At 42.6% G+C, this 27,445-nt stretch overlaps 5 protein-coding genes across 12 annotated transcripts; 3 read left to right on the top strand and 2 right to left on the bottom strand.

The window, feature by feature from the left end:
• Nucleotides 1–155: 155 nt before the first annotated feature.
• Nucleotides 156–3,993, bottom strand: prr15lb (proline rich 15 like b). Its single transcript, XM_067245246.1, has 2 exons — nt 3,793–3,993; nt 156–1,039 (listed from the first exon to the last, which is right to left on the bottom strand). The coding sequence occupies exon 2, from the start codon at nt 1,011–1,013 to the stop codon at nt 684–686; it is 330 nt and encodes a 109-aa protein (XP_067101347.1). The 5' UTR covers nt 1,014–1,039; nt 3,793–3,993; the 3' UTR covers nt 156–683.
• A 1,166-nt stretch (nt 3,994–5,159) lies between these two features.
• Nucleotides 5,160–9,446, top strand: cdk5rap3 (CDK5 regulatory subunit associated protein 3). The gene is made up of 14 exons (XM_067244929.1): nt 5,160–5,279; nt 5,626–5,671; nt 5,776–5,907; nt 6,069–6,169; nt 6,464–6,512; nt 6,805–6,983; nt 7,150–7,286; nt 7,439–7,583; nt 7,694–7,807; nt 7,921–8,002; nt 8,088–8,176; nt 8,368–8,573; nt 8,711–8,882; nt 9,053–9,446. Exons 1-14 carry the CDS (start codon nt 5,274–5,276, stop codon nt 9,116–9,118), a joined length of 1,524 nt encoding a protein of 507 aa, XP_067101030.1. The 5' UTR covers nt 5,160–5,273; the 3' UTR covers nt 9,119–9,446.
• Nucleotides 9,447–9,599: 153 nt separating this feature from the next.
• Nucleotides 9,600–16,757, top strand: nfe2l1b (nfe2 like bZIP transcription factor 1b). Of its 3 annotated transcripts, none has more exons than XM_067245014.1 (6): nt 9,600–9,769; nt 11,077–11,630; nt 12,055–12,279; nt 12,637–12,726; nt 12,869–13,024; nt 13,110–16,757. In XM_067245014.1, the coding sequence occupies exons 2-6, from the start codon at nt 11,079–11,081 to the stop codon at nt 14,490–14,492; spliced, it is 2,406 nt and encodes an 801-aa protein (XP_067101115.1). In that variant the 5' UTR covers nt 9,600–9,769; nt 11,077–11,078; the 3' UTR covers nt 14,493–16,757. The 3 variants fall into 3 exon arrangements, with proteins under 3 accessions (XP_067101115.1, XP_067101113.1, XP_067101114.1); XM_067245012.1 differs by having other exon boundaries at nt 10,828–11,630; XM_067245013.1 differs by lacking the exon at nt 9,600–9,769 and adding an exon at nt 10,181–10,573 and having other exon boundaries at nt 10,828–11,630.
• Nucleotides 16,758–16,851: 94 nt separating this feature from the next.
• cbx1b (chromobox homolog 1b (HP1 beta homolog Drosophila)) lies at nt 16,852–21,101 on the bottom strand. Of its 3 annotated transcripts, none has more exons than XM_067244252.1 (6): nt 20,954–21,101; nt 20,000–20,081; nt 19,497–19,668; nt 19,212–19,374; nt 17,768–17,862; nt 16,852–17,586 (listed from the first exon to the last, which is right to left on the bottom strand). In XM_067244252.1, exons 2-6 carry the CDS (start codon nt 20,052–20,054, stop codon nt 17,445–17,447), a joined length of 627 nt encoding a protein of 208 aa, XP_067100353.1. In that variant the 5' UTR covers nt 20,055–20,081; nt 20,954–21,101; the 3' UTR covers nt 16,852–17,444. The 3 variants fall into 3 exon arrangements, with proteins under 3 accessions (XP_067100353.1, XP_067100354.1, XP_067100352.1); XM_067244253.1 differs by having other exon boundaries at nt 17,475–17,586; nt 17,718–17,862; XM_067244251.1 differs by lacking the exons at nt 16,852–17,586; nt 17,768–17,862 and adding an exon at nt 18,261–18,704.
• Nucleotides 20,358–27,319, top strand: snx11 (sorting nexin 11). 4 transcript variants are annotated; one of them, XM_067244245.1, is made up of 7 exons: nt 20,358–20,537; nt 22,552–22,606; nt 22,884–22,970; nt 23,905–24,005; nt 24,118–24,213; nt 24,419–24,640; nt 24,823–27,319. In XM_067244245.1, the coding sequence occupies exons 1-7, from the start codon at nt 20,530–20,532 to the stop codon at nt 26,087–26,089; spliced, it is 1,836 nt and encodes a 611-aa protein (XP_067100346.1). In that variant the 5' UTR covers nt 20,358–20,529; the 3' UTR covers nt 26,090–27,319. The 4 variants fall into 4 exon arrangements, with proteins under 4 accessions (XP_067100346.1, XP_067100348.1, XP_067100347.1 ...); XM_067244247.1 differs by lacking the exon at nt 20,358–20,537 and adding an exon at nt 21,784–21,911 and having other exon boundaries at nt 22,887–22,970; XM_067244246.1 differs by lacking the exon at nt 20,358–20,537 and adding an exon at nt 21,784–21,911.
• Nucleotides 27,320–27,445: the final 126 nt, after the last annotated feature.

Genomic DNA, 27,445 nt, shown 5'->3' with positions numbered 1-27,445 from the left:
TCATGTGTCTGTCTGACTGACTCACTTACCTCAGTCTTGCCAGCAGACACACAATGAAGCAACAAGTGAAATGCTTTACCCAGAGCTCTGCTTATACATTCCTATGTCACCACCACTTAGATGTATAGGCAAGGAGTGGAGTTAAGATTCAAGACATCATTCACATTTATTAAAAACAACTCCTAAAACCAACATCAATCCATGTTATGTGAATTAAATGCATACAAATTTTCTGGAAGAATATAAACAAAAAATATCTTCCGTGGATTGATTATCCACACATCTTTATAGCCTAACAAATGTCTTCTCATCAGAAGTCACATTTTCATAAAAGGTTGACTGAAGGTGGAATATACTAAGTTATACAATGGTGCTCAATTGATAACTTGTTTGTATAGGTGTGTGAGGAAGATTTCAGTGGTTACTATGTCAGAATCAGAATGGGTTTTTATTCGCCATGAAAGTTTGCACAGACAAGGAATTTACTTTGGCAGGAGAGCCTACCTAGGCAGCCATTTTCGGCACCAACTACAAAGTTACAGCATAAATGTGCCATAATGTGCCTTTTTTCTGTTTATATTGAATGCCAATATGGCTGTGTGTGTGTGTTGTGGGTCTTGCTTGCCTGTGTATGTAAATGTTAAAATCTTAAGTGTATATTAGTGTGAAAGTGTTTTAAATTTTTATTTCTCCGCCATATGGTTCTCATCACTGAGGTCATGCTGGGGGAACAGGTCGGGGTTCTCGGCCAACGCGGCACGGATCTTCTTCTTCTCCTTGAAGCGACCGGAGTGAGACACTTTGACATGCCGTCCTTTGGTCGCAGACTTATCCACTATTTTCTCCAGACGTGCATTGAACTGGCTGTCCATAGGGTCTGAGCAAGGAGGATTGCCGGAGTGCTCCTTGTTCCCAGTGTTGCTGCCGTACTCTGCTGGGATCTCATATAGGACCTTGGCCTCTGACTTCTTCTTGCGTGTAAAGGTCAGTCTCCACCAGCTGGGGTCAGCCATGGCACACGCAGAGACTAGTGGCAGACCTGGGGGGAAGCATGGATACAGTCATATTGTTAATGTCACTGTGGTACATATTATGCACCCCAGACAGTGTTGGGCACTGAGGAGGTGTGTTTGATGTTTCTGAACAGTCTTGTGTGTGTTTGAAGATGCACCACAAGTTATAGGATGCATATCAATGTGGCTGTCTATTCAAATATACAGTGGTGCTAAATAATTTCACTGCAGTGAGGTCAAATAACACAAGCAGACTGGGATGACAAGACTGGCATCACATAACACATAACTCATAGCCATGCTTGCATTGCTAAACACCAACTACATTGTGTTTCCAGAACAAATTTTTTTTCCACGTCTTTTATATTTAGCACAGCTCCCTTTGGTCTTTGAGTGTTTACTGCTTAATTTTCTTTTGTTATTTTTATTCATTTAGCAAACTCTTTCATCCAAAGCATACAAGTAGTGATTACAACAGCGCTTACAAGAACTGGAGCAAGCAATCAAGTACTAGAAGTGCACAGTTTTAACAGTATTTGTAGTGGTTTGCGCCAAGGTTCATGCAGCAATAGTTGATAGCTTTCTGTTATCTCAGTTACATCTAGGTGATTAGGAGGAGTAATTGAGAAGGAAATCTGATACAGGCTCTTAGATTATAAATTAATTAGCATCTGAGTAGTGTCCCATGTCACTCCCATGTGATCTGATATCAACTCAAAAAAAGCCTTCCAGCTAATGAGAATGCAAGCTGTTTCCTTACAGCAGGGGCAGCGTAATTTGTTCAGAACAAATGCTATACATGAGTTTAGTCACATAGCACTGTAAAACTGATTCCATTCCTTGGGATGTCTACAATAGGTTACATATGAGATTTCAGTCAATGGGAGCTGAATCAATACATAAATGCACATAGATTGCATTAACAGTGCCCAGTTAAGCTTTAATTTGTTTCTGAACATTCATTTCTACTGCCAGCATAGGAACTGTGCTCATTCCCAACAATGCAGATAATCAAAAAGATGTCAAAGAAAATATTTAACATGCGATTTTCCAGGATCACTTGCGGGGTCCGACAAATGTAAATGAGCTAGATGACCATTTATCTGAACCCTGTTTTGAGGCCTGATATGTGTCCTGTCACAGTTACAACCACCACCTGTGGTTCATCATAGTTGAAAAATAAAGTTGTATATCCACATGAGGGGTGGGCTCTGTGGATACTCCTTCTATGAATCTTTGATTCACCGCGCTTATCTGATCTGGCTTCACAATTAAAATCCATCATGATGGTGTCTTCGTACTTTGTTTATTTTATACAATCTTGAGATCCATGTATTGTGTTGACTACAAGAAACAACACAAAACTCACTGTAAGGTGGTAAGTGAATTTTGCACCATTATCCATCCAGCATCCATGCCCATATCCTTGCTTGACCGTTGAATCACATTTCAAATCCTAATCTGAAGGCACCTGACATTGTAGTGGTTTAGTGTTTGGCATAGGAAACAAATGATAAGTCACTTCATACTGAAATGCTATATTTATCTCTGAGGTACTTATGTAATAATGTCCTGAAAGAAATTGTCACCATGGCAGATATCTTACATAATGGTCAGTGTACTTTACTCTTTCTGCTTCTCCAACTTTAATTACATTTATTTCTGACCTGTTTGTGTACGGACACCCGGAAATCGATACACTTGCACTCCAATATGAGCTTATATGGTTTTGTGTTCCCTAAAAGAGTTACCACTCATGTTTCAGTTCATAAGCTTTACTCCTCACATATTCTGGCTTGTATACATGTGATATTGTTAGAAGGATGTATGAATTAAGACTTATTTTGGGATATAGGGAACTGCAATATTTGAAGGGTTTTATCAAGGATTACTTTCAAAATTAGATTTACTGTCATTTAACAGAATGTTACTACATGTACTTGGTACTGAGGAGATCGTTTGACTCGAGTTATGGAAGCCTCCTCCATAACTCTTAATAAGTAACTTTGTGTTCTGTTTTGTGTGGTTGAGCAAGAAGTCCCGCAAAGCCTCATAGTTCACAGAGACGGAACACTGTGCTCACAATAAACACTGGAAAAACACTAACTAAGCATTACAGAGCCTTTCAATGATACAAGGCATGAGGGACAGAAGAATCCACGAGTGCCTGCTCTGCCCTTTCTTGATTATTGAGCTGGATGTTGTAACAGACTTAGGTTTCAGCTTCACTGCCAGACACCTGACAACACTTTCAGGTTATTACCTACAGTAGGGTTGGGATGTACTGATGGGGTCTTCCAGTCTATTCAATGCATTGTTTCACGCTTGTTTCTTTTGACGTTTGTGATTGTGGAGGACCTTTGTCCCAGACAAAGTTTTCACTAAACGTAGTTTTGTACAAGACCTTCAGCTGCTGTATTGAGTAACAGAATGTCTAAGCTCAGATTCTGCTCACTATCTCTTGGGGATTCTACTGTTTATAAACACACACATACAAAGTTTTATATTTACCTTGGACCATCTATCCACAGGTCTACAAATAGAAACAATTGCAACACATACATTCATGTGCTTATACAGAATGTCCATCTTAAGGAACATTTACAGCTAACTATTTAAACAACCACACATTAAAGACAACAACAACAGTATTGAAACTGTTTCACTCCAAAAATTAATAGTGGGTAAATGAAATGATCATTTTAAAAAACATAAAAAGTTAGTTTGAAAGACCGTACAAGCTTCCTTATGCTCAGACATAGAGATTTTTCATGCTCACCTATTTGATGAAGTTGTGGTCAGTATCTTGGAGAGCAGGGCAATTTCAGATCTTAAAATATCCAGCCATATCGGAGCTTAGGTGCATTAATCGTGGTTGCCTTTGCTTTTTCTTTATCACTCCTTGTCTAACCTTTTTCAGAAGTCTTTCATTGTGCTGACATTCCACTGTTATGCCACAGGTGCAGCAGTTCTCTCACTCACTCACTCACTCACTCACTCACTCACTCTCTCTCTCTCTCTCTCTCTCTCTCTCTCTCTCTCTCTCTTGCTCTCTCACTCACTCACTCACTCACTCTCTCTCTCTCTCTCTCTCTCGCTCTCTCTCTCCCTCTCCCTCTCCCTCTCTCTCTCTCTCTCTCTCTCTCTCTCACTCTCTCTCTCTCTCTCTCTCTCTCTGCCTATTGGCGTCTCTTTCACCCTCTTGCTCACACTAACACACACCCTTATAAAACACACCTACCGACCGCCCAACTCCATGTATAAGTACACGTAAAGGCCATGTGATTTCAAGAGAGACTGAAGTCCTGTTGTCAACCTGCCAATCCACTACAAGATGACTATCCTGTTAAAGTACTGTTTTATCAACTTTAGAGGTACAAAGTTCAAACGAATAATTGCAAAGTGAAAACAAACCAATGAACAGGATTTGTGAAGGCCTATCCTGTGACAAAGGTGTGGGCCGAATGGTAACTTGCCGGGAGTTCTGAAGCTTCTCTTGAAAGGTCATCTGTAGAAGGAAGGTGTTCAGATAGGTAATTTGAATGTAGAGGTCGAATTACAAACAGGGGTAAATTTCCATGTCTGATTTGGAAATCAGAATAACATTCAAATCCAGGATTGGTCCACATCTTGGGTCACCTTTTAAAATAGTAATTTACTTTTTTGTGGTCTAATGCTTAGAATGGATTATGGAATTGGATGGGTGGGTTGGAATCTTGACTTCATCAATAATACCTAAGCCTAATAAGGTGCAAAGCAAAACATTTGAAGTAATGTCTTGTATGTATAATCATTTACCAAATGTAGTCGGTGACAAAACGTAATAACCGTATAAAATAAAATAATTAGCCTATGTATAGTCTACTGGGTTTATAAAATGCAAATAGGTGGCATCAGAGCCATATAATTTTTTTTCTATGGCTCTGGGTGGCATTGGGCAGAAGAAGATCCATCCCATGGTTCTGGAAGCAGTTCATGATTTTGAGGGGACTGCCCTCTGATGGTGGAATGCGAATCCACACTCACAACGTAGAAACAAGCTTCAGTATGGTAGATTCTTATTGGTTTAAATATATTTCAGTCCGAGAGGAATAGCAACATGATGTTTCTCTATTGGTTGCCTTACCTCTAACGTGTCGATTCGACCAGGATTCTACTGTCCTGTAAATACTACTTTGGACGGGAAGTGTGTAAATGTGTCTATGATTTATCTATGATAACATAAAGAAATTCTGCTATTATTTTACCGTTAAAGAGGCAATGGAGGTATGACATGATGTCCGATGTCTTCCTAACAAATGCCGACTTGTTGATATATTTGTAGTGCTTGTAAAACAACTGCTGTCAGACGCCGAGTTGGTTAGTGCTACTAACGTTAGATAAACTGTAGTCTTAGCGATTCTGTTTAACAACGTTGCAATGATTATGAAGCCCAATGAAGTTATGAGAAGCAGCTCAAAGCAGCTCAGCTCCTTTGTGCATTGTCAATTCCACGTTTTTTATTTATTTATCTACGTAGCTAGCTAGCTTTGGTGAATAAACGAACTTATCGTCAATCTTCACCATATTATATGGCATATTAAAGGTTAACGTAATGCAATGCCTTCCACAGAATGTAAAAACCCTCCCAATTGATGTACAGACCAGCAAACTTGTAGGTAAGGTTCTGCAATCGTCATGCACTTATGTACCACACATGAGGGTAGTTACTGATATTAATACAGTTTTACCTCATCATTGTTCAACCCTGTTATGTTTGCAGACTGGTTAGTGGACAGACGACACTGCAGTCTGAAATGGCAGAGTGCAGTGATGTCGATCCGGGAGAAGATCAACGCTTCCATCCAGGACATGCCAGAAAACGAGGAGATCAAACAGCTGCTGTCAGGCTCCTGTATGTCCCTCACTCCTTAGACTGCTCTTGTGGTTCTGTACTACATGTTCATTTATTACTTTGTGATTAAGAAGCTCTACTGGCGCCATGCTCCGATGCTTCTGCTACAATGAAGTACATGATAGTTGCAGATTGAGTGTGTTGGCTCATTGTTTTTGCAGACATCCACTACTTCCACTGTTTGAGGATAGTGGAAATACTGAGAGGAACAGAGGCTTCCTCCAAGAACATCTTCGGTAGATATTCATCTCAAAGGATGAAGGTGAGAGGATACCATGTCTCACACAAATGTGCTGACCAGTGCTGTTCCACATAAAAATGTGTATCTGCTATCTTGTTACTGTTACCCACCTGGGGGTCAGATGACTGAGCGGTTAGGGAATCGGCCTATTAATCATAAGGTTGCCGGTTTGATTCCTGGCCGTGCAAAATGAAGTTGCGTCCTTGGGCAAGGCACTTCACCCTACTTGCCTCGGGGGAATGTCCCTGTACTTACTGTAAGTCCCTCTGGATGAGTGTGTGCTAAATATCTAAATGTACTGCTTTATTGTTGCAGGACTGGCAGGAAATTATATCACTCTATGAGGCAGACAATGCTTACTTAGGTAAGTTAGACTGAACTGTGTTTCCACTCAATTAATTCCTTAATTCCTGAGAAGCACTTTGGAAGCAGGCTTTCAAATCAGCCCAGAAACTCACACATGCCACTGGATTAGATAACAAGATGAATCAGTTAATTGCACTGGGTCTGTACGTGATCGGCTTGAACAAAGGCCTTCCTACCTTTCTAATACACAAGACTGGGATTACAGTGCAATAGTCAGTCAGAGGAACTCTGGTCATGGCAGCCTTCCGCCTGCAGTACTGATTCCGTTCCCTGTTGTGTGTGTGATCCAGCGGAGGTGGCCAGCTTGTTGAGTCGCAGTGTGAGCTATGAGGGCCCTGCGCTGAGGAAGCAGGTGGCCAAGGCCCAGCAGTTGCAGCAGGATCTCAGCCGAAGAGAGATGGAGTGTCAGAGTGGTGCTGCTGACCTAAGGGAACGATTTTATTCTGCCTGCAAACAGTACGGCATCACGGTGAATACACACAAAATATACTAACGGACCTAACTAGTTATAGCGAAAGCGCATGTACACAATTGCAACGTGCTTGCAACTTTTTGAGATTCTTGATCTAGCTGTGCCCATTGTGCTGCAACTAACACGATAGCCTCTGCCTCGTGTGTCTCTTCCTCTCTCCCAGGGGGAGAACGTTGCCAGAGAGCTGCAGGCTCTAGTGAAAGATCTCCCAGTGATTCTTGGGGAAGTGGGGAAGGACGCAGCAAAGCTTGAGGAGCAAATTCTGCTTTACACAGCCTTCACAAACTTTGTCTGTGAATGGTGTGTACATAATCACATTCCCATCTGCTCAAGATATATATATATTTTTAATAATTTACTGTGATATTCGAATGGAGATGTTTGTACTCTCTGCTGGAGAATACTTGAATACCTAAAGTATTACCTGGTTAGAGTCGATTCCCTCTCCTCAGGTCTGAGGAAGTCCTCTCCATGCTGAGGTATGTCCAGCAGAAAGGTAACACAACGTTCTATGAGTGGAGGACGGGAATGTCCCCGACAGTTATCGAGAGGCCTGTCATGGAGGAAGCACCGCCAGATACAGTCACAGAAGAGATGGTTGGTGCATATCATTTTCACTGTCGTGTCACAGTCACATTGACGAGGTGTTTTATAGAGACAAAGATGTGTGTGTATGAAATATGTTTGCTGGAATTTGTCTTTTTAAGATTGACTGGGGTAACCTGGGCAGTGGAACAGGGACAGAAGCACAGGATGGTAGTTTTGGTGTCACTGTTGAGGATGGAGTGGACTGGGGCATTAGCTTGGAACCTGCCTCTGAGGTAAGAAGTGTTAAGAGGAAGTCATATTATTAGTGTTTTTCATTTCTGCCTGGGGCTGTAAACATCGCCTGTGGAAATGTGTATTCTCTATAGTTCAGCTGTTTTCCATTTAGGACACAGGTGGTGATGGCATCGATTGGGGAGGAAGTGAAACTGCCCCAATAGAGATAGAAATTGTTGACACAGGCACTGACTGTGAGTATTGCTGGTTCCTAACATCCAAAAGTATATAGACTGGAAAGAAAGTAATTGGCTTTAGTAACGGTGGTCTCTGGTTAAGGCCCTGAGGGTGTGGCCCGAGGAGGTGATGCCTTGTCTATACTAGAGACTTCTCAGACCCGCAGTCAGTTCATAGATGAGCTAATGGAGGTAATGTAAAATGTTGTGTTGTATATAAACTCTGGATACATTTAGTTAGTCTTTCAGCTGTGCAGTCCAGTATGCATTGTAGTCTGCAAATACTGGCTCATGAAAAAAATAATATATGAGTGTTATCGTTTATTGTGATTTGTCGTATTGTTGTCATTATTCTATAGGTAATAAAACTTGTGTTTTGACAGCTGGAAGTCTTCTTAACCCAGCGATTAAGTGAGATGGGAGAAGAGGCAGATGTGGTGGCTATGAGCCAGTTCCAGATTGCCCCCTCAGTCATACAGGAGCAGACCCGCACGCATGTCCAGGAGATGCTGGCAGAGGTGCGCCACCTGCTGGCTCGGCTGACCACCCTGCGAATGCAGCACCTCTTCATGATCCAGGCCTCTCCGCGGTATGTAGTCATGATAAATGGAAGACAATAAATTGGCATTAGAGGCTGCTTCATTTCATTCTGCTAACCAACCCCTTTAACAGTCCCCAATGCCATTTAGTACTTACTTGATTTGTGTGTGTGTGTGTGTGTGTAAGGTATGTGGAACGAGTTTCGGAGGTATTGAGGCAGAAGCTTAAACAGGCTGATATCCTGGTCTTGAAACGGGCCACACTGGCTGAGAAGAGGCAAGCAGCCCTGGAGGAGCAGGCTAAACTGGAACCCCGCATTGACTTGCTGTCAGCCCGCACCAAGGAACTACAGAAACTGGTAGGGTGGCCTTTGACCTTTGGTTTTTTGAGAGTCTACTGCTTTTACAGGACGTTGGTTGAATTGGCATGGGATTGGGTGTACATAAGAACTATTAAAATGTTTAGGAATATGTTGTGAGTGATAGACAACAGGATTGTGACTTGTGTCAATTGTGGTGTGCTTTGCAGATTGAAGCGGACATTTCAAAGCGCTACAACGACCGGCCTGTAAACCTAATGGGAGTCAACATTTAGCCATGTGGACCCTTATAGATCACTTACTGTAACCATCCACTCAGTGTGAAAATAAAAGTTTTAGTTAACAGGTGTGTTTCAACTGAGTTTTGGGAAAATACAAGGTTTCCCTAGAAATTACCTTGAAACTTACCCCCCCCCCAATAGACAGTTTTATCAGTCTGTTTAAATCTGTGATATTTGTGTAATACTTACAGGAACATTTGTTTATGTAAACAATTCTAATCAACTTTGTTGTATGTATTTTGATCATATAAAATTTTATTTGTAGCATTTTTTATATGAAATTATATTTGAAATCTCTTAACACCGATATATTCTAGTAAATTAAAACACAGTCTGCGACTTTTACAATATAAATGCATCGGCATTGATATTTTTGTTTTTTTCAGTGCGCCCTAGAATGTTCTACGCATGCTCTGTAAGAAAGCGTGTTTTGGTGTCAGATGCGTCGCTGCTAGGTAGGTAGCTTTCCAGCTAGCAAGTTGGGAATTTTGCAAGTCATGGTGGGCCATTCAATAAGGAAAGAGGGTGGATAATGTCATTGGGTAATTCTATAAAGACATTTAGATAAACCTACTGGAATTCACTAATGATTACAGAAGGTGGTCGACTTGTGGGCACACAGATACATTAATAAAAACCTCACGCGTAAGTATAAAATACAGGCTTTTCGCAGGGTACAGTATCGGTAGCAGTAGAATAGCAAAGTTAGCCTGGAGCTGGTGTTTGTGTTGTGCCATCAGTCAAAGTCATCTGATGTTGCATTTGCCTGATATGGCTAGTCTGCATAATGTGCTTTTGATAGTTATAACCCCAACGTTACGTTAAAATGACAGTGTGTACGAAATCCATTAAAACGTATAATATTGTAGCTAGCTGGATAGTATTTTAGCTAACCCCTCCCCTGTTGCTGTGGTCTAAACATCCCTCTTGTCCATTGGCCAGAATGTATGAGAATCCCGTAATATAGTCTTATCGTAGGGCTGCGAGTGGCTCGTCATTCTATCAATCACCTTTGCACCACTTGTTGCTAGGGAGTTTGCTGTAAGCCGAGAGCGGAAGTGAACGCTGTCAACACACACTGGCAGTGGGCGTCAAAATACCGGTAGCCAGCCACTGATGTTTTAGCTAGTTATAAGACACAATCACCATTTATAGTTATGCCGGTTTGTCAATGGAGCTATACTCAACACAATACTTTGAGGTAGGGATATAGGCCACTTCCCTAAGATAGATGGACATGGTACAACGATTTCTAGCAAGCTAGTACTGTAGCACTAGCACAGCTGGAGATCCCGAGACTCCCTCGCCTCGTTCACCTTCACAAGAGTCTCCTTTCGAAAAAGATCTTGCACTGGATGGTGTGATTTATTTAAAATCCGACTAACTCGTTATCGAACAGTTACAACAAACATAGTTAACGTTACATCAGTGACTGACGCCCATCTTCAGGTCAGTTGGCTAGCTAGGTACTGTACATGTACAGTAGTCTACTAGCTTTCTAGATTGCTAGCTCAGTCGGGGTGGTCGTTAGATTACTGTGTTGGGAAATGTATGTTGAATTGTATTCATGTAAATATTTGTGCAAAGCTTTCTTGTTTTTTTTTATAATTGGAAGAGCTAAATTTTTCAGTCAATCTGTTTGAGGTTAGCCGTTGCAGTTTTATGACTAAGGAAATGTTGATCTTCTTTGTTCATCCTTGTAGGTATGGGAGGACATACTGAAAAGGAAGACTGGGGACCACATTTGCTTTTTGATTGATATTGGACTCGTGTCCAAACTAGATAACACCTAGCAAGTTAAACACTTGAAAAGATCTGTCCCTCATCCTCCTATAGAATTTTTTTTGACTTTTAATTTTTCTTATCACAGTTTACATTAAGTGTTGAGTCCTGTGCTGTAGTGAGTCCCGTTTTTATTTTATTTTTTACTTTCAACTTTTTCCTTTGTAAAGAAATGCTTTACCTGAAAAAGTACTTCACAGAGGGCCTGATTCAGTTCACCATCCTTCTGAGTCTCATTGGGGTGCGGGTGGACGTGGATACCTACCTGAGCAATCAGCTGCCCCCACTGAGAGAGATCATCCTGGGCCCCAGCTCAGCCTACACCCAGACACAGTTCCACAACCTCCGCAACACGCTGGACGGCTATGGCATCCATCCCAAGAGTGTGGACCTCGACCAGTTCTTTACCACCCGCCGTCTGCTGAATCAGGTGCGCTCGCTAGATCGTCTGTCGGTGCCCAGCACTGAGCTGAGTACCTGGCTGGTGCACCGTGACCCTGAGACTGTGGTGTCTGCCGCCAGCCAGTCCAGCCCCAGCATCACCCTAGACAATGGGGCCGGCCTAGAGGACGTGAACAACCCTGAAGCCCCGGCCATGAGAGGTGGTGGCGGAGCGCCTGAGTCAACTTACAACCTTAGTGGAGCAGACAGCCAAGGAGCTGTGGCCCCCGAGGACAGCCAGCAGCAGGGCAACAGGGACAGCAACGATGACCTCACCAAAGAGGTATTTGGAGCCTTGATATCTGCCTTGTTTAAAACAAGCGCAAGCTTAGGCACGGTGCTTGCATTAGAATAATACTTGAACTTAGGTTTAGTGATGTAGAATATAATTTTACTGTGTGAGTGAAAATGCACTGGTTGAGGTAGGCTGCTTGGTTTAGTCAGAAATGTGTAGTTCTAATTGATGATGCAGATGGACATGGGTGATTAAATCATTACATGTTGAAATAAAGCATTCGTTCACCCGATGGTCATAGGACTACTGCTCTTATGTGGCACACTAAGTCATTGTTCAGGCCATATAATGATCTGAGTCTTTCACTTGCTGACATAACACCATGCTAGATACGTTGCCATGTTTGCATAACATTGCTACTTTTATAAATTAACCAAACATCCCTGTGATCTGCTGTCTCCTGCTTTTACAGGACATTGATTTGATTGACATCCTGTGGCGACAGGACATTGACCTTGGGGCAGGAAGAGAAGTGTTTAACTACAGCAGCCGCCAGAAGGACAGTGAGGAGGAGGAGAAGCCCAGCCCTGCGGAGAAGGAGGAAGGGGCGGAGCTACAAGAGAGCTGGAGGAATGGAGTAAACCTTCAAGATGCCCCACCTGTGGATGGAGAGACAGGGGAGAGCATACCAGAACAAGTACGTATTTGTATTGGCCCCCAACTAAATCAAGGAGTCAGGTGGCTGAGCGGTTAGGGAATTGGGCTAGTAATCAGAATGTTGCCGGTTCGGTTCCCGGCCATGCCAAATGGCGTTGTGTCCTTGGGCAAGGCACTTCACCCTACTTGCCTCGGGGGAATGTCCCTGTACTTACTTTAAGTCGCTCTGGATAAGAGCGTCTGCTAAATGACTAAATGTAAGTGGGCTAAACACACAATCTACTTGGCCATGGAAATTCTTACTGAGCACGGAATCTAAAATGGATTTGTTCCATCTTAGTTGAATGTTTATTGTCTTGCCCGGTGACCCATGTACTGTGCTGTCTCCTTCCCCCAGCTCCCAGGCCTTGGCACTCAGACCTCCCTGTCCCTGCAAGAATGCCTGCGGCTCCTAGAAGCCACCTTCCCATTTGGAGAAGAGTCTGAGGTGAATAGCCGACTTCAAAAACAAGATCTCATTGACATTTAGGAGAGGTTTTTCCGTTGTTGCTTTTCTTCTCTATTCTGGCAAAATGTCAATCATTTGAATGGCCTTGAATTCAAGGTTCATGTCTGTCCTGTTTGATCAGTTTCCTGCCCCAGTTGTGACTACTGTGGCAGTCTCCAATGAAGAAGCTCCATCCACGTCCCAGGGGCTTCCTCTTCCTCCCCCGTTGCCCCACCCTGAGCCCCAGTTGGATCTGGAGCAACAGTGGCAAGACATCATGGCCATCATGGAGCTACAGGTATGCGCTTTAACCTAACCCTCTCCTGGTTCCATAGGGTCTCACGGTTACAATTTGGCCTTGCACTAATTTAAAATCTTTGCAGGAAATGGAAGTTAACAACTCAGAGAACTCCGTCCTCGGTTCCAACACGAGCAGTGCTAGTAATACTAGCACCGTGGCCGAGTCAGGCTCTACTACAAGCTTTGGACTTTCTCGCTCCAATCTCATCAACCAAGATGTCAGCCTTCACCAGGCCTCCCTTCCTAGCTGCAGCCAGGACTTCCCCACCCTCTTTAACCCACAGCTGGATACTACCAGCACTTCACAGCCCACCATGCTTAACCTGGCCTCCAGCAACTCCTCCAATGTCAACACTACCTTTGGAGCCACAAACCTTACTGGACTCTTTCTCCCACCACCTCTGAACAGTACCAATAACATCACCTCCACCCCTGTGTTGCCTGATCCTTTCACCAGTTTGCTGGAGGAGTCAATGCTTGATGAGATCAGCCTTCTGGACCTAGCCATGGAGGAAGGCTTTAGCCAGGCCCAGGCCTCTCAGTTGGAAGACGAGCTTGACTCTGACTCTGGTCTCTCCTTGGACTCGAGCCACAGCCCAGCTTCCCCGAGCAGCTCTGAGACTTCCTGTTCATCGGCAGCATCCTCATCCTCCACCTCTGCCACCTTCTCGGAAGAAGGGGCAGTGGGATACAGTACTGACTCGGAGGCAGCAACTGTTGAAACTGAGGAAGGGGCTGTTGGGGGCTACCAGCCTGAATACAGCAAACTGTGCCGCATGAGTTACCAGGACCCCTCCCAATTCCATGGTCTCCCTCAGCTTGACAACATCAACCACAATCACACTTACAACCTACCGTTGTCCTCGTCGTTCTCCGAGGACCCAGAGATACCCATTCCTTCTGCTAAGAAAATGGGGCGTGACAAGCAGCAGCAACAATCTAAGCTTCAGCCTCCACAGGACTTCCTGGACAAGCAGTCGAGTCGTGACGAACGCAGAGCCCGAGCAATGAAGATACCATTTTCCAATGAAAAAATCATTAATTTGCCCGTGGAGGAGTTTAATGAGCTTTTGGCTAAGCATCACCTAAGTGAGGGCCAACTGGCCCTCATCCGCGACATTCGCAGACGTGGAAAGAATAAAATGGCGGCTCAGAACTGCCGCAAGCGAAAGCTGGACACCATCATCAACCTGGAGCAAGGCGTCCACGACCTGAGGCGTGACAAGGCCCGTCTGCTGAAGGAGAAGATGGAGTTCATCCGGTCCATCCGTCAGATGAAGCAGAAGGTACAAAGCCTCTACCAGGAAGTGTTCACCCAGCTCCGGGATGAGGAGGGCCGGCCCTACCCTCCCAGCGAGTACTCGCTGCAGTACAGCGCTGACGGGAGCGTTCTGATCATGCCCCGCAGCATGACAGCAGAGCAGACACGGAAGCCTGAGAAAAAACAGAAGGACAAAAAGAAGTGAGAGGCTAGCTCATGCCTATTCTTTAATTTTCGCTAAACCAGTAAGAAAGATTTCTGCAGATGCAAGAGATGTCCTTTTTACTTTGAGAAGATTCTGGGGATAAGAATAATAGTATTGTTGACGACTCGTCCTGCATTCGTTTTTACCCCCCTTTCCTTCTTTGGTTCCTGCGTTTTCTTCTGGAAACGACTGAAGCTGAGGTTCTCCACTTGAGTACTGATTTTTTTTTTTCTTGTGTAGGTGGAGGAAAAAGGAAAGTATACAGATTTGAAAGGGAGGTGATCACTTATGAAGAGCTATTTGAAAAACAACCTGCTCTGAACCCATGGCACACAACCAGTGTAGAAGAAAAGGATTATGTTATGAAGGACTGGCATAAAGTGATGTTTGAAAATCATTCATCATTAGTCTGATCAAGGACTGATAGATCAAGCCTGTCCTTCAGAACTCTGGAATGATTGTTGAAGTTACTGAGGAGCTGAAAGGTCCTTATTGAGGAGAACCTAAGTAATGGATTTGGAAAGTTTTAAGAGTAGAAATACCAAACGATGTAAAGAAAGTCCATCTAAGAAACCATTAACACCACTACTAACCAAAGGTTGTATGGTGCACTTCACTTAAACTCTATACACCGGTCTAGGTGGTTTGACACTGCAGTCATCCCGTGTGTGTTTTTAATAGGACAATGTCAACCACTTTAAGTTGGAGGTCCCTTTAGAGATTTAATCTGTCGTAGAGAGGACACTGGAACGAGAAGGAGGTGGAAGTTTAAAAAAAAGCGTTGTTGGGCTGGCGGTTATTTAGTCCATATGATGGCGGAGCATGAGGAGTATAGGAGGTGGACCGAGAGGAAGGAGGCACACACTTGCATTACGAAACGTATCAGCTTCTGTAAACCTATACATAGCACTGTAATTTGTCCTTCTAAGGCTTGGCTGTATGCATTTTGCTATGTCTCTCTGACTTCTCCTTTTGCTGCAGGTTTAAAGATGCAGCTGTTAAGTCTCCAGCTCATGCTCCTGATCTGCATTATTTAAGTAGGTTATTGGTCTAGCTTCATATCAACCATTTGGAAGGTCTGCATCGAATATTGCATTGAAACAACCGTGTTTTTGCGCCTGTTATCACATGGTAGGCGAAGGAAAACTCATACTAGTGGTTGTAGGTCATCTTCTTGAGTTAGTACTGTGTGAATTCCAAGTTCTGCTGAAGTACCACCTGCAAATTACAATTCAAACCCATCACTTAAGTTTTTTGGTTTGGTTTCTTGAATTGTGACCCTGGTAAGCATTAACTAGGAGTAAGATTTTGGAAGTCTAATAATTGCAGTGTTAGTCTATGAAGGAGTTACTTGGTAATGTTGTCATTCTATTGATAGTTACCTAAGACAATTGACAAGATTCAGTTGATTTTTAACTACTGTAAACCCTTGCTGTCAGCTATTAAAGTTAACAGTAATACGTTTTGTGTAGTTAACAAAAGTAAACCAATTTAATCAAACTGAGTGATCTGACAAGTAGAATGTTTGAAGTGAACACCTTGTTTTCAACACCTTTGTTTCCCAAGCACACGTCTTGATTTAGTTTTGAGAACAAGGGTTAATGTACTGTTTTCAGGACGTCAGAAGTGCTGTTGCCTGTGTTTGTGTTGTTGTTGGGGTTAACAATTGTGTTTCAGCGCGTGCTCCAAATAAAAATTTAAAATAAAATAAAAATGGGCAACTAAATTGAAATTGTTGCTACATTCGCAAGGGTGTCATTCATTAACATTGTTTTCATGGTTCTTGTCATCAAGGCCCACAATGCCAAGTACAATGCTGTTTTTAAAACAATGTTGTTTTTAGTTCATAACTCTTTGTTGCTGAGCATACACCTCTTTTGCCTGTTTCCAAATTTACAAATGAGACAAATGAGGGCATTAAGTTGAACAAGTCCTCTAATCTGAATTGCTTAATATTTGACATGATATTCAGGCATGTTTTCCAGTGCTCAATTGGAAATTATTGACTTGCATTTCAAATCGATGCAATAGCCACTATCAAGCTACTACCATCTTATTGCACTGCTTTTGTTTAATGTATTGTTTGTTCTGTAAATATTTTCATGTCATTGTGTTTGTATTTTGTGTTCTTGTCTTGATTTCTGGAGTTTGGTTGTCGTCGTCCATCCTCTTCCCACTTATCCCCTTTATTTTCTTTAAATATTTGCTGGCAATCTGGGATTGTTCTTTTACGGATTAATAAAGTGTCTTTATTTTCACCTGTGACTGTGTGTCATTGGTTCCATTCATTGTAGTATGCATTCGCTTGCTACCCATGTTGATTCATTAACTATTATACATTCTTGTTTTTAAAAAGTGTGACAATAGTTGTAACAAAAGGTGGTTTATTTTCCGGAAACAGACGAGAAAGAGCTGTTCATGAAAATGTGAATTCAAATGATAAAAAGAACAAATGAACAGTAAAAGTATAGGATTTAAGAAATGTCATGAGTATCCACTATTATAAATCTCAAGATGAGCAAGTGAAAAGTGCTTTGCAACAGCTTCAAAACAATACGGTTAGACACAAAGTGACACTGCTGTCTTGTTGGTAAAACCATACCTGGTAACATTTCCACAATACAATGTCAGAGCAGAAAAGGCTTGGACCTCTTTATCAAGTGGTTTGCAAAAGTATTTTGGGGAGTTTCCAAATAAACCTTCACTGGAGAATTACAAATGTAACACTGAATCTGGCATTTCTCTGGGTTGGGTCACCTCAAGCATACCCTTAGTGTATGTATATACTAACTTTTATAATATCCAGATGAGTTGTATGTAGTGGGTGGTATTTGAGACAGTCAAAATGTTGTCTTCTGTCCTAGTCCCTATGTCTACAGCTCACCTCCCCCTGCCCAGTATGCTACCTCATAAGTATGCAACATTAACACATCACTTCTTCAAACTACTTTTTTAGTTCTTGTCGTCTTTCTTCTCCTCCTCGGTCGGGTACGAGTGCCATGTGAGCCGCTCCTCATAGAAAGCGATGACCACCTGTGGACACTTCATGTTTGCCTCCTTTGCAGGTACTAGGTCTGCTTCGTCAGAATTCTTCCTATAAGGACAGGTGATGTTGACAGAACCTTGAGTGTTGCAACGCCCTACTACAAAGAATTGGTACATGCATGCCACCGTGTCAACGTCAAGAATCATAAGTGAACCAGCAGTGACTTAGCTTTGACTTACATTGAATTGGATTAGACCTCTGTGGCCACATAACACAGGGATATACCAACCATTTCATGAGAAACATGAGTTCCCCAGTGGAGTCAGTGGCACCAATAATCCTCTCTGGATCCAAACCTCGAGCAAAGCCCCTTAGTTTCTCTGGCTGGAAGACAAGATTCAACTCTAGTCAATCCCTGCATTTCAATTTGCATACTTTAGGTTGAAGTGTGCACTTGTCAATTTTTCTAGATATTTATTTCAGAACGTTTAGGATTGGTGATGGAACATGTGCGTTCACCAATCCTATTCCTCCAAATCGAAGAATGGTTTAGGATTGGGCAATAAAAGGTTTAAGTTGGGAGAACCATCGATTGCAGCCACTTAATGATGTGGCCAACGTCAAAGCAACATTATAAGCTACTTATTCAAGGCAACATTGAACTGTAGTTTCTAGTGTGCCAGCAATTAAACTGCAGGGCAGCATTCATGTAGTTCAAATGTATGGAATGGTATGGCAACTTTACCCAATAGGCTTTTACAGAAAAGCTCTGATCAGACCACTAAATTCAAATCCATTTTATTTTTCATATGCAAAGTTTACAAAACAGAATTCAAAGCATACTTGAAGGTCAAACAGAACAACAGTATCATCATTGTTACATAGTCAACTCAAGAATATATAACTTACAGACAGTGAAAACACACTATTTTTGTTGCGCTATGTTGGGGGCAGACAGACTTCTGACAGGAGGAGCACATCTGAGACACCTTCCTGCCTTTATTGCGGGTGCAGAGAAAACAACTTTTGCTGCTGTTGGGTTCTGCATGTTGCATCTTTACAGCAGGTTTTTTGCTCACTCCCTTGCCAAGCTTAGCAGCTCTGGTCGGGGTTCTGGGTTTGGGGGTTGGAGCTGGTCTCCTTCCCTTCCTTGGCTTCACACTGGTATTGTTCGCCTTTTTCACTATGACCCAGCGGTGGCTGCGTCGACGACCGTCAGAGGTTTTCTATTCGGGACAGAATGCCGCAACGACAAAAACATTGACAGAGGTTTAGTTGTTCGACAAAATACTTACATTTTGGAAGGATCCACACATTTTGGATGGGGAACTTTACTGACAAGCTGAAATGTAACTAACTGCGACGAAAGTGTGTGCGTGTGTGATGTCATCCTCATACTCTCTGAATCCAAATCCAGTATTGCACCATCCCCTGGAGGTGCCAAAGACAGTAGCACTGTACTCAAGATCTGGACACGCATCCAACCCAGACTTAGCAACCAACAAGCTCCAGTTGGTGCCACCTCCGGCTGGTTTTACTCACGACCCCCCTTACCCTTTATAAGGCGTTGGCATCACCCGGACGCTTGAAGAAAAAAAATATCTAGGCATTGCCCAACCCTAAACTAGTAGACAAGTGCACACTTCCGGGGAAAAGGTTATGAATTGGGACACAGGGAATGAGGAAAAAAAGGGGATTCCATTTGTGAAAACACGATGATCATGAGGACTTACGTCTTCCTTTTTCTTTTTCGGTCGGCCCTCCTCTCCGTCTGCACTGGATTCTGTCGCCTTCCTCTTGCCCGAAGACTCTTGGGCTGATTTCTGAGACTGCAGAAACTCTGCAATCAAGTCTGGACAATCCAAATTATCTTCTGGCTCCCATGTGTTGTCATCACTGGAGAAGGAAGCACAAACACCATAACTGGCTTTTCCCTCGATGGCAAGCTTTTTACCCAGTCTGAGCAGTCACTGACAAGAGTCAAATTAAATGGATATGCCATCGTCACATGAACTCACTCTGAAAAGCCTTTCCACTTGAGGAGGTAGTCCACCCTCCCCTTCACCACCCGACGGTTCAAGACCTTCTCCACCACATACTCTTCCTCCTCCTCCTCTTCCTCCACCGCATTGTCAGCCTTTTTATCCGTGGTCTCCTCCGTTGTCATAGCGACCTCCGACTGAGTCGGGTCTGTGGGTGCAGGGATAACGAGAAGGAAATCACCACCACTGGGGATGTCCTCTCTGATGACGGTGATACTGACATTTTAAGTGCTAACTTTTCATTTAACCTACAGGGGGTGCAGTTCTTTACGGCATTAACACTGACAACATTTTCTATCCAAGAACAGTAATTCATTGAAACACATTTGGGGCGGACCTTAATCGGTGGCAACCTAGGCCGGACCCCAGAACTTCTGCAGTAGTAGTTTTGCTACTAAGCAAAGCAGCTTGAAAATCATGTGCTCCCTTATGTCAACATATAATTGAAGTATTTGTCAATTTAAAAAATGCTATAGGACCTTCCGTGACAGGGGGAGAATCCTTCGAGGGTTCTGAAGTCTGGCTCATACTCATCTGGTAGACTTAGGGACCAGCAGGTTCCTGGTCAACATCAAGAGTTGGGTGTGATGGAGAAACAGGAGAAAGAACAGAGTTCATAGATTGCGATTCATGGAGGGTGCCCTGAAATGTCAGTGTTCACAGGGCCCCCTCATTAGGTGAACTGGAAATAAAAGATGATAATAAATACACATAACAATCCCATAATAAAACCATACAAGATTTACATAATGTTGAACAAGCGTTATGATTTTGTTTTTCATTGTATTGCTTTACAGTTGGCCAAAAGCTTGTCTGTCCATGCAATATCATAATATGTAAATATAAATAGTATTCATTGGCCAATTAGGGTGTTTGTTGAATTGTGATGCCTAGGCAGATAGCTACTGAGCGGGAGCAACCTTGCTAAGATGCTGCACATCTTGATGGCTCGTGCAACATCTGGACGGAGAAAACAGCCAGCTGAACGCAATTATCGTATTGTGCTTACATGACGAGGTAGTGCTTGAAACGTATAATTAATTCAACTAGCTTAACTGGGTCCACATCAGGGCTTAATTGTTATTAGTTGTCGTTAGCTGACTAGCTATAGTAGCTAAGTACTCCGGGCGCCAACACTCCAGTCCTCCTCCATATTGGTTTCTACAGACAACAAAAGCTGCACCGACCAGGACAGTCCAAAATGTGCCAAGTATGAGAGAGATTATGCATTTGCTAATGAAATTCCCATTCAGACACATATAGATTGATAAACACAGTTAGATTTTAACAATCGGTTTAATCTCCCATTTTTATTGTTAATTTTTAAATGAAAATCGTCATTCTTTGGCTCGCTAGCTAGCTAACGTTAGCTACGCTAGCTACAGCTTTATCTTCAACACATGTCCGTAAGATCATGCAAGGATGTTACTCACCTCAACCTAACGTTTTCTTCGAGGTTACTAAAGTACTAACGTACGGTTTAATTAATTATTGTGACCAAATTACTGTTTAGAATAACCTAAATTTCAATGTCTGTACACCTATTAAATCAAATGTTAACGTGCCGAAAACTGGTCAAATGTAGAGGATACGCCCCCTAGTTGTTTCATACACCGGGGGGAACCGCGGTATATAGGGGTTGCTTCTGATTTCCCCAGAACTCAGGCCCATATAACAACTGTAATTACTATGAAACGGGTATTATTATAAGATGGACCTCACAGCAGCGTTAGTCTAATGTAATTTCAGTTTAAAACATATTTACTGTGCTTCAAGGGTACGTAAGCTACGCATACAGCCTACTTCTCTAGTTCATAATTTGTGCAAGTGGATTTGAACAGATTTTTTATGAAAACGACATGTATGACTACAGTAGGTATACTTTAGTTTTAGAAAGTATAAATATTTTCTAAAGCACTTGTTAGTTGGAATAACATAAGTTGACAGCTCCACCCACGGGAGGATATGAATGAATTTACAAAATGATAAAACGAATTGATGTCTTAAATAGGCGCTTTTGTTTGCATTAGATTTGGCCTAAACATGCGGTCATTTTTAGCAGTCTACGTCTTAACAGTACTTTAGAATGCATTAGTGGCCGACTAGGCTACTCATATTGCCTGGTGGCACGATGATAAGAACCAGAGCCTGACATTCTCTGTAAGAACCTTATTTTTAATAACCCCCATGCATCCGGAAACGGAAATTGCGTTAGTGTGTACAGAACTTGTAGTGCGAGTCACGTGAAATATTTGTTGTGAGGATTGGCATTCCATCATTTATAGATCGGAACATTTCATTCCGAAAACGATACAATAGAAAAAAAATGCAAGATCCATCTATTTATCTAGTCGTCACTGTTCTCGGATAACTTGAAGATACTATTTTAAAGTAAGTAATACTAGCAAGTATAATTTGGCTATATAGCTAGACTGGCTATAACGTTAAAATTAAGTTCTAGCCAGCAGTTTTAGGTTAGACAAGTCATTTTTGTACCACAATTAAAAGCTGGAAACACATTTATGATTCGTGAGGGCAAAGTAAAACGTTAGCTATGTGTGTCAGAACCAACTTAGTCTATTAGCTAGGCTAGCTAATCCATGGGTGGGTGTGTGTGGGGGGGAAATTATGATGCGAATTGAACTTTGTTATATAGTTAGCTACTGTAAAGGGGTTGTCCAGACAGGAGGAGGTAGTAAAAGTGTAGTTAGCTTCTGGAACCGAGGGGTAGGTTATTTTCAGCAAGCGCACGCAGTAGACTGCGTTTTTTTTCGACACGTTTAATAGATCAACAACAGAAAAACAAATACAACATAGACTAAATGCATGAGAAAGCTATTGGCTAATGCATGTTATCACTTTCGTCTTTAAAGTCTTTAGCGACTAGAAGGAAATACTAATGTGTGTGCCTTTTTTTGTTTTTAAAGCGAATAAACCTTTGTTCGAGAAATATCTTCTCAGTGAACCAGTACCTAGATGCAGTGAAGCTCAACAGTTAACATCTTTAACCTTACTTTGTTTTTCATTTAAGATGTGTCCTGTGCAACGTGGGAAATTATAGGATGATTAGGAGTTACGAAGAAGATGTGAGTTCCCTTCCTCGGCTATTTGTTTATTCTAATACATAGAGAATTTATAATACATTAGCCTAACAGATCTTCAAGATACCTAAAAGTTAGCACACGGTGTCAGCTTGGATATTATAGTGATGTATATAAATGAACAGCACATCTACCAACTGAATTAAGTAACAACAATGTTAGAGGGAAAAAAGGATAAAGCCAAAAGGAATAAAATGGCTTTCTTAACCTCCCGGCTCAGTGTACTGATGTGGTCCTATAGTGATGTTTTTTTTGTCGGCAGGAGTTTATTGCGGTGCGGGTCCAAGACCCTCGCGTCCAGAATCAAGGCTCTTGGAATTCTTATGTGGACTTCAAGATATTCCTCCATGTGAGTATTCTACCTTACATTGTGAGCTGTTGTACAAGGAGTCTGTTGTCTCAATAATAATAACAATATGGGATGCATTATGAAAGGGCCTCTTCCTTGTACTGTTAGCCTACATTAGACCTAATCCTGTTGTTGTGACAAATGGTGTCACGCAGTTGCCATGGGTCATATGTTTTCAGTTTTGTGGGTGTAATCCTGTTGTGTTGAGTCAGCCAACGTATGGTTTAAAATGCTGTGTTGACACAAAGGCTAGAACTTTGGTATTTATGCTTCTGCGTCAGGAAATCCGTAACCATCTTGTGACCGTTGTTCATCATGCATATTTGATGCTCCAGTCTATCCCTCATGAGATCTGACTCATTGCACTGGTATGTTTGTCTGAACAAACATGTCTAAACTTAATAGATAGTAGTTTCAATTAATACTTACTTAAAAAAAAAAAATAGTAGTTATGAGTTGTTATAACTGTGCACCAGCAGGTAACATTATATGTAATGATTTTACTTGAAACTTATCAGCCATTCTGGAACTGAATTGTATCACTGGGAAACTGATTATTGCTTTACGATAGCATTTTAGAAGTAAGGTGTGGCCTGTTCTGTTTTCACCCACCATGAAACCACAGACTGTAAAACGCTGAACAGTGCTCATTCTGGTTGTCTTCGTGCACTTAGCCACGCATCACTTAGGTTAGCTTAAGTGTAGAAAAAAGTTGGGAATGAGTCAGCACAATTGCATGCTTGCTCACACTGGCTTTTAAATGATTGCATTCTATTGAGAGAAAAACAGTCATGAAAGGCATCCATAAATGTTTCTGTTTGTTTTGTAGTGCGTCTTCATGGCAGGCAATGGCTGATATTATTGGGTGTTTCTGTCTGAATCAAGATGTAGCATCATCTCTTAATAGGATGTTTCCCCCTTTCTGTCCTCACAGACCAACAGCAAGGCCTTCACGGCCAAGACGTCTTGCGTGCGCAGGCGTTACAGCGAGTTTGTCTGGCTCAAAAAGAAGATGCAGAAGAACTGTGGCTTGGTGTACGTCTTAGTGTAATCCTAACTGCAAAGCTCAATTCAGAACAGCATTGCCATTATAACAATAAAGTGTAGTGCTAAAGAATTCGATTCTTTGTCCCTTTCTGTCTCACAGGCAGGTTCCAGACCTACCCAGCAAATCCTATTTCTCCTTCATAAATGAGGACTTCTTGGAGAAGAGGAGAAAAGGCTTGCAGTCCTTCCTGGACAAGTTAGTTTATCATTTAAAGTTAATGGCACAGTGTGTATGTTGGGGCATATTTCTACACCACCGACCATTGAGGTTGATCAAAACCATGTACCTGACTTTGTAATGCACTGTACACTGATTACACTTAACAATCTTTCCGGGAAGAGCTCCAGCACAATATATTATTGAGATTTGCATTGATTTTGTGCGTTTGTTTTATTTGCAGAGTGCTGCACATGACAGTGTGCCTGTCAGACAGCCAGCTTCATCTGTTCCTGCAGACCCAGCTGCCCATAGGCCACATTCAGGACTGTGTGCAGGGCCACACTCCGTACACTGTGACTGATGCCATCCTCACCTATGCATCGTCCAATCAAGGCTGGGCCCAGGAGGAGGATGTGATCCCGGAGAGGACGCCGACCCCTGTGCCTTACGAGTCCATGGAGAGGTAAGATTAGATTCCTGACCTGACACTTTTACAACTTTGCCTACATATAGCGTATACGTTAGACGTAGAGTCAGAGGGCCTTTAAACATTTGGGACAATAACAAACTGAATGTTAAATCAAAACAATTTCTTTGTCAGTTTGTCAAGTGTTTTTTCATTGCTGTCTCTTTCCTATTCCCCAGTCCTGCTCCTCACCTGCCTACCTTGCCCAGTGAAGTGCTCTCCAACCCTGTGTTGCTAACATCCTCTGACCCCGAGGGCATTCACACCGAGGAGTCCATCAGTGATCTCTATGACACAGACACTGGGGAGTTGCAGTGCACCTCACCTTCCTTAATCGCCCTCCAGGAGGACAGCCGCCTGGAGATCCACTGCCCAGTGGAGACCACCTCGGTTGGGGACCACCAGGTGGACTGTCGATGGCAAACATCTGTGGAGGTACACTGTTTAGAAGGTGCTGAGGAGGAGTGTCTGGTGATTGTGGAGAAAGTGCTTAAGGGAGAGCACTCCGAAGAGAGAATTCCACACACACACAGTACCTGTGAGCCAATCTGCCATGAGGTGGAATGTCCAGGGGAGACTCTTGAGACGGCAGTTGGAGAGCAAGCCAGCCATGTGACGTTGACTCAGGTAGACGACACACTCCAGGACACCAGCTCAGGAGAAGACACCCATGAACCCGGGCAACAGGACGACGGCGAGGAACACCTTCACGAGACAGATTCCCACACAGAGACCCATCATGAGGAAGACCACCACGTGGAGACTGCCTTAGAGGCCCAGACTGGTCAGGAGGCAACCCAAGAGAAGAACATTGTAGAGGTAGATGATGATGAGGCTGACTGCAACAAAGAGATAGACCTCCATAGGGAGATGGACCTCGATAGGCAGAGTCAAAGAAAGACATCATCTGAGGAAAGTAGTGTTGGGGATATGATGATTGGGGATGCCAACCATGTGGAGCTGAGCCTTGTGACAAATGGGTTCCAGGAAACGGAACGTGAGGATGAGCACCACAGCACAGACAGCACAGACGTGGCGCTTCGCAACACAGACGCTAGAGAGAAAGCTACTGACGATCCCTCACAGCAGGACAGCTCTGATGAAGCTAACAGTGTTCAGGACGAGATTGTTTGTGTCAAGGCTAGAGAGGAGGAAGAAATCTCCTATATGACCAACAGTTATCCAGCTCAAACCCTGGAGCAGTTGCCCTTAGGGATGGTTGATGTTGTGGAGGAGACGCACACCTTGGAAGTCCAAGAGAAGAATCATCTTGAGTCATCCGATGACCATTCCATAGAGGAGGTCATTTTGTTGACTACGGAGCCAGATAGTGAAGTCACATTGAAAAGTCATGAGAGGGAAGTGTATGACTCTGCAGCTGATGCTAACCTGACTGTGAACCAGGACAAAGAGCTCGAGCTAACTCTGCACACCCACTCAGACTGAACAATGGACAGTCGCATAGCTCTGCCAAAGACACCCTTACACTCTGCGTTTCAGATTCTTGTTCTCCTAGGTCTTACCAAAAGCTCTCTAACCTCCACAACTGTGCAGCATTGGGTCATTGGGTGTGGGCAGGGCTAGTTTACAGAGGTTTGGCTTTTGTGTTTGTCATTTAAAAACAGGGCTGTTCGACCCCATTCCTAGAGAGGTACCTCCCTGTAGGTTTTCATTTCATCCCCAGTTGTAACAAACATGATTCTGCTTTGCAGCCAGTTAATTATTATAACACAATGTACTGGATTAGGGTTGGAATGACAACCTACAGCTCTCCAGGATCAGGGTTTGGTAGCCTGGTTTTAGAAGTAGCCTACTACTGCCTCGTCTATTGAAACAACTGAGGAAGGGAGTCAATTCAACACTACAGGTGGTTGTGCCTCAACATGTAACCCATATTCTGTCCAATGATTTATAGGGAAAGTGCCTGAAACTTGACTTTGGCATCTAAGAACCTGGTGCATGATTGAGTACTGTGTTCTTCATCCCCTCATAGTTTGAGTCAAAAAGGGGCATTCTGCCAAACATTAGCTTTATTAGCTTCTTGGCTTTGTCATAAATGAAGTGCTTAAGGACTCCTTTGTTTCCATCATGTTGACACATGCCAATGACCAGTTAAGTTAAATGTGGCATAGATACTAACTAATTGTGGAGGTTGACGTATTGGTGTAATAGCCATGTCACATTCCCAAATCAAACCTATGGACGTTTGGGCTTTTAGCCTCTTCATACATACACTGAGAAACACACACAAACATCTCTGTTTGTGGGCTTATTTGGAGTGGGCCGTAAATCAAATTTTATTTTGCTATACTGCTGCCTGTTTATTTAATTTTTATTTAATGATTTTGAAAGGGACCCAGAGTCTTTTTATTTGTAATTTTACCACATAGAATTTTCCAATTAATTTAACTTTAGTATCGCTTTCATGCTGATTCTTGTAGGGCTTTTCCATCAGTCTGGTGTACTGCCTCTCTGTTGCATGTCCCATGGATGTGAAAATAAAAATGTGCGTTGAACTACTAAAGTAAGCACAGGTGTGCAGGTTTCACTGATGTTACCTAAAAACCACACAGCTTGGTAATACATTGGTTCTATGGTTCCTGTGTTTACAGCTACTTCTGTAAAGCAGTAAAACTCAGTTCTGCATTTTGACCTGTCACATTTTTATTGCAGTTTTAATTTATGTGCATGAAAACAAAACGACAGTTTATACATTTCATTGTATTGTTAACTATGGGATGTTCAAGGGCAAGAATAAGAAGTTGAAGATTTGTTTGAAAAGAAATACTAAAAGGACAGTAC

The sequence above is a fragment of the Osmerus mordax genome, chromosome 10 (assembly GCF_038355195.1).
Source record: "Osmerus mordax isolate fOsmMor3 chromosome 10, fOsmMor3.pri, whole genome shotgun sequence".
Lineage (NCBI taxonomy): Eukaryota > Metazoa > Chordata > Actinopteri > Osmeriformes > Osmeridae > Osmerus > Osmerus mordax.
This window is presented reverse-complemented; position numbering and strand designations above follow the sequence as displayed.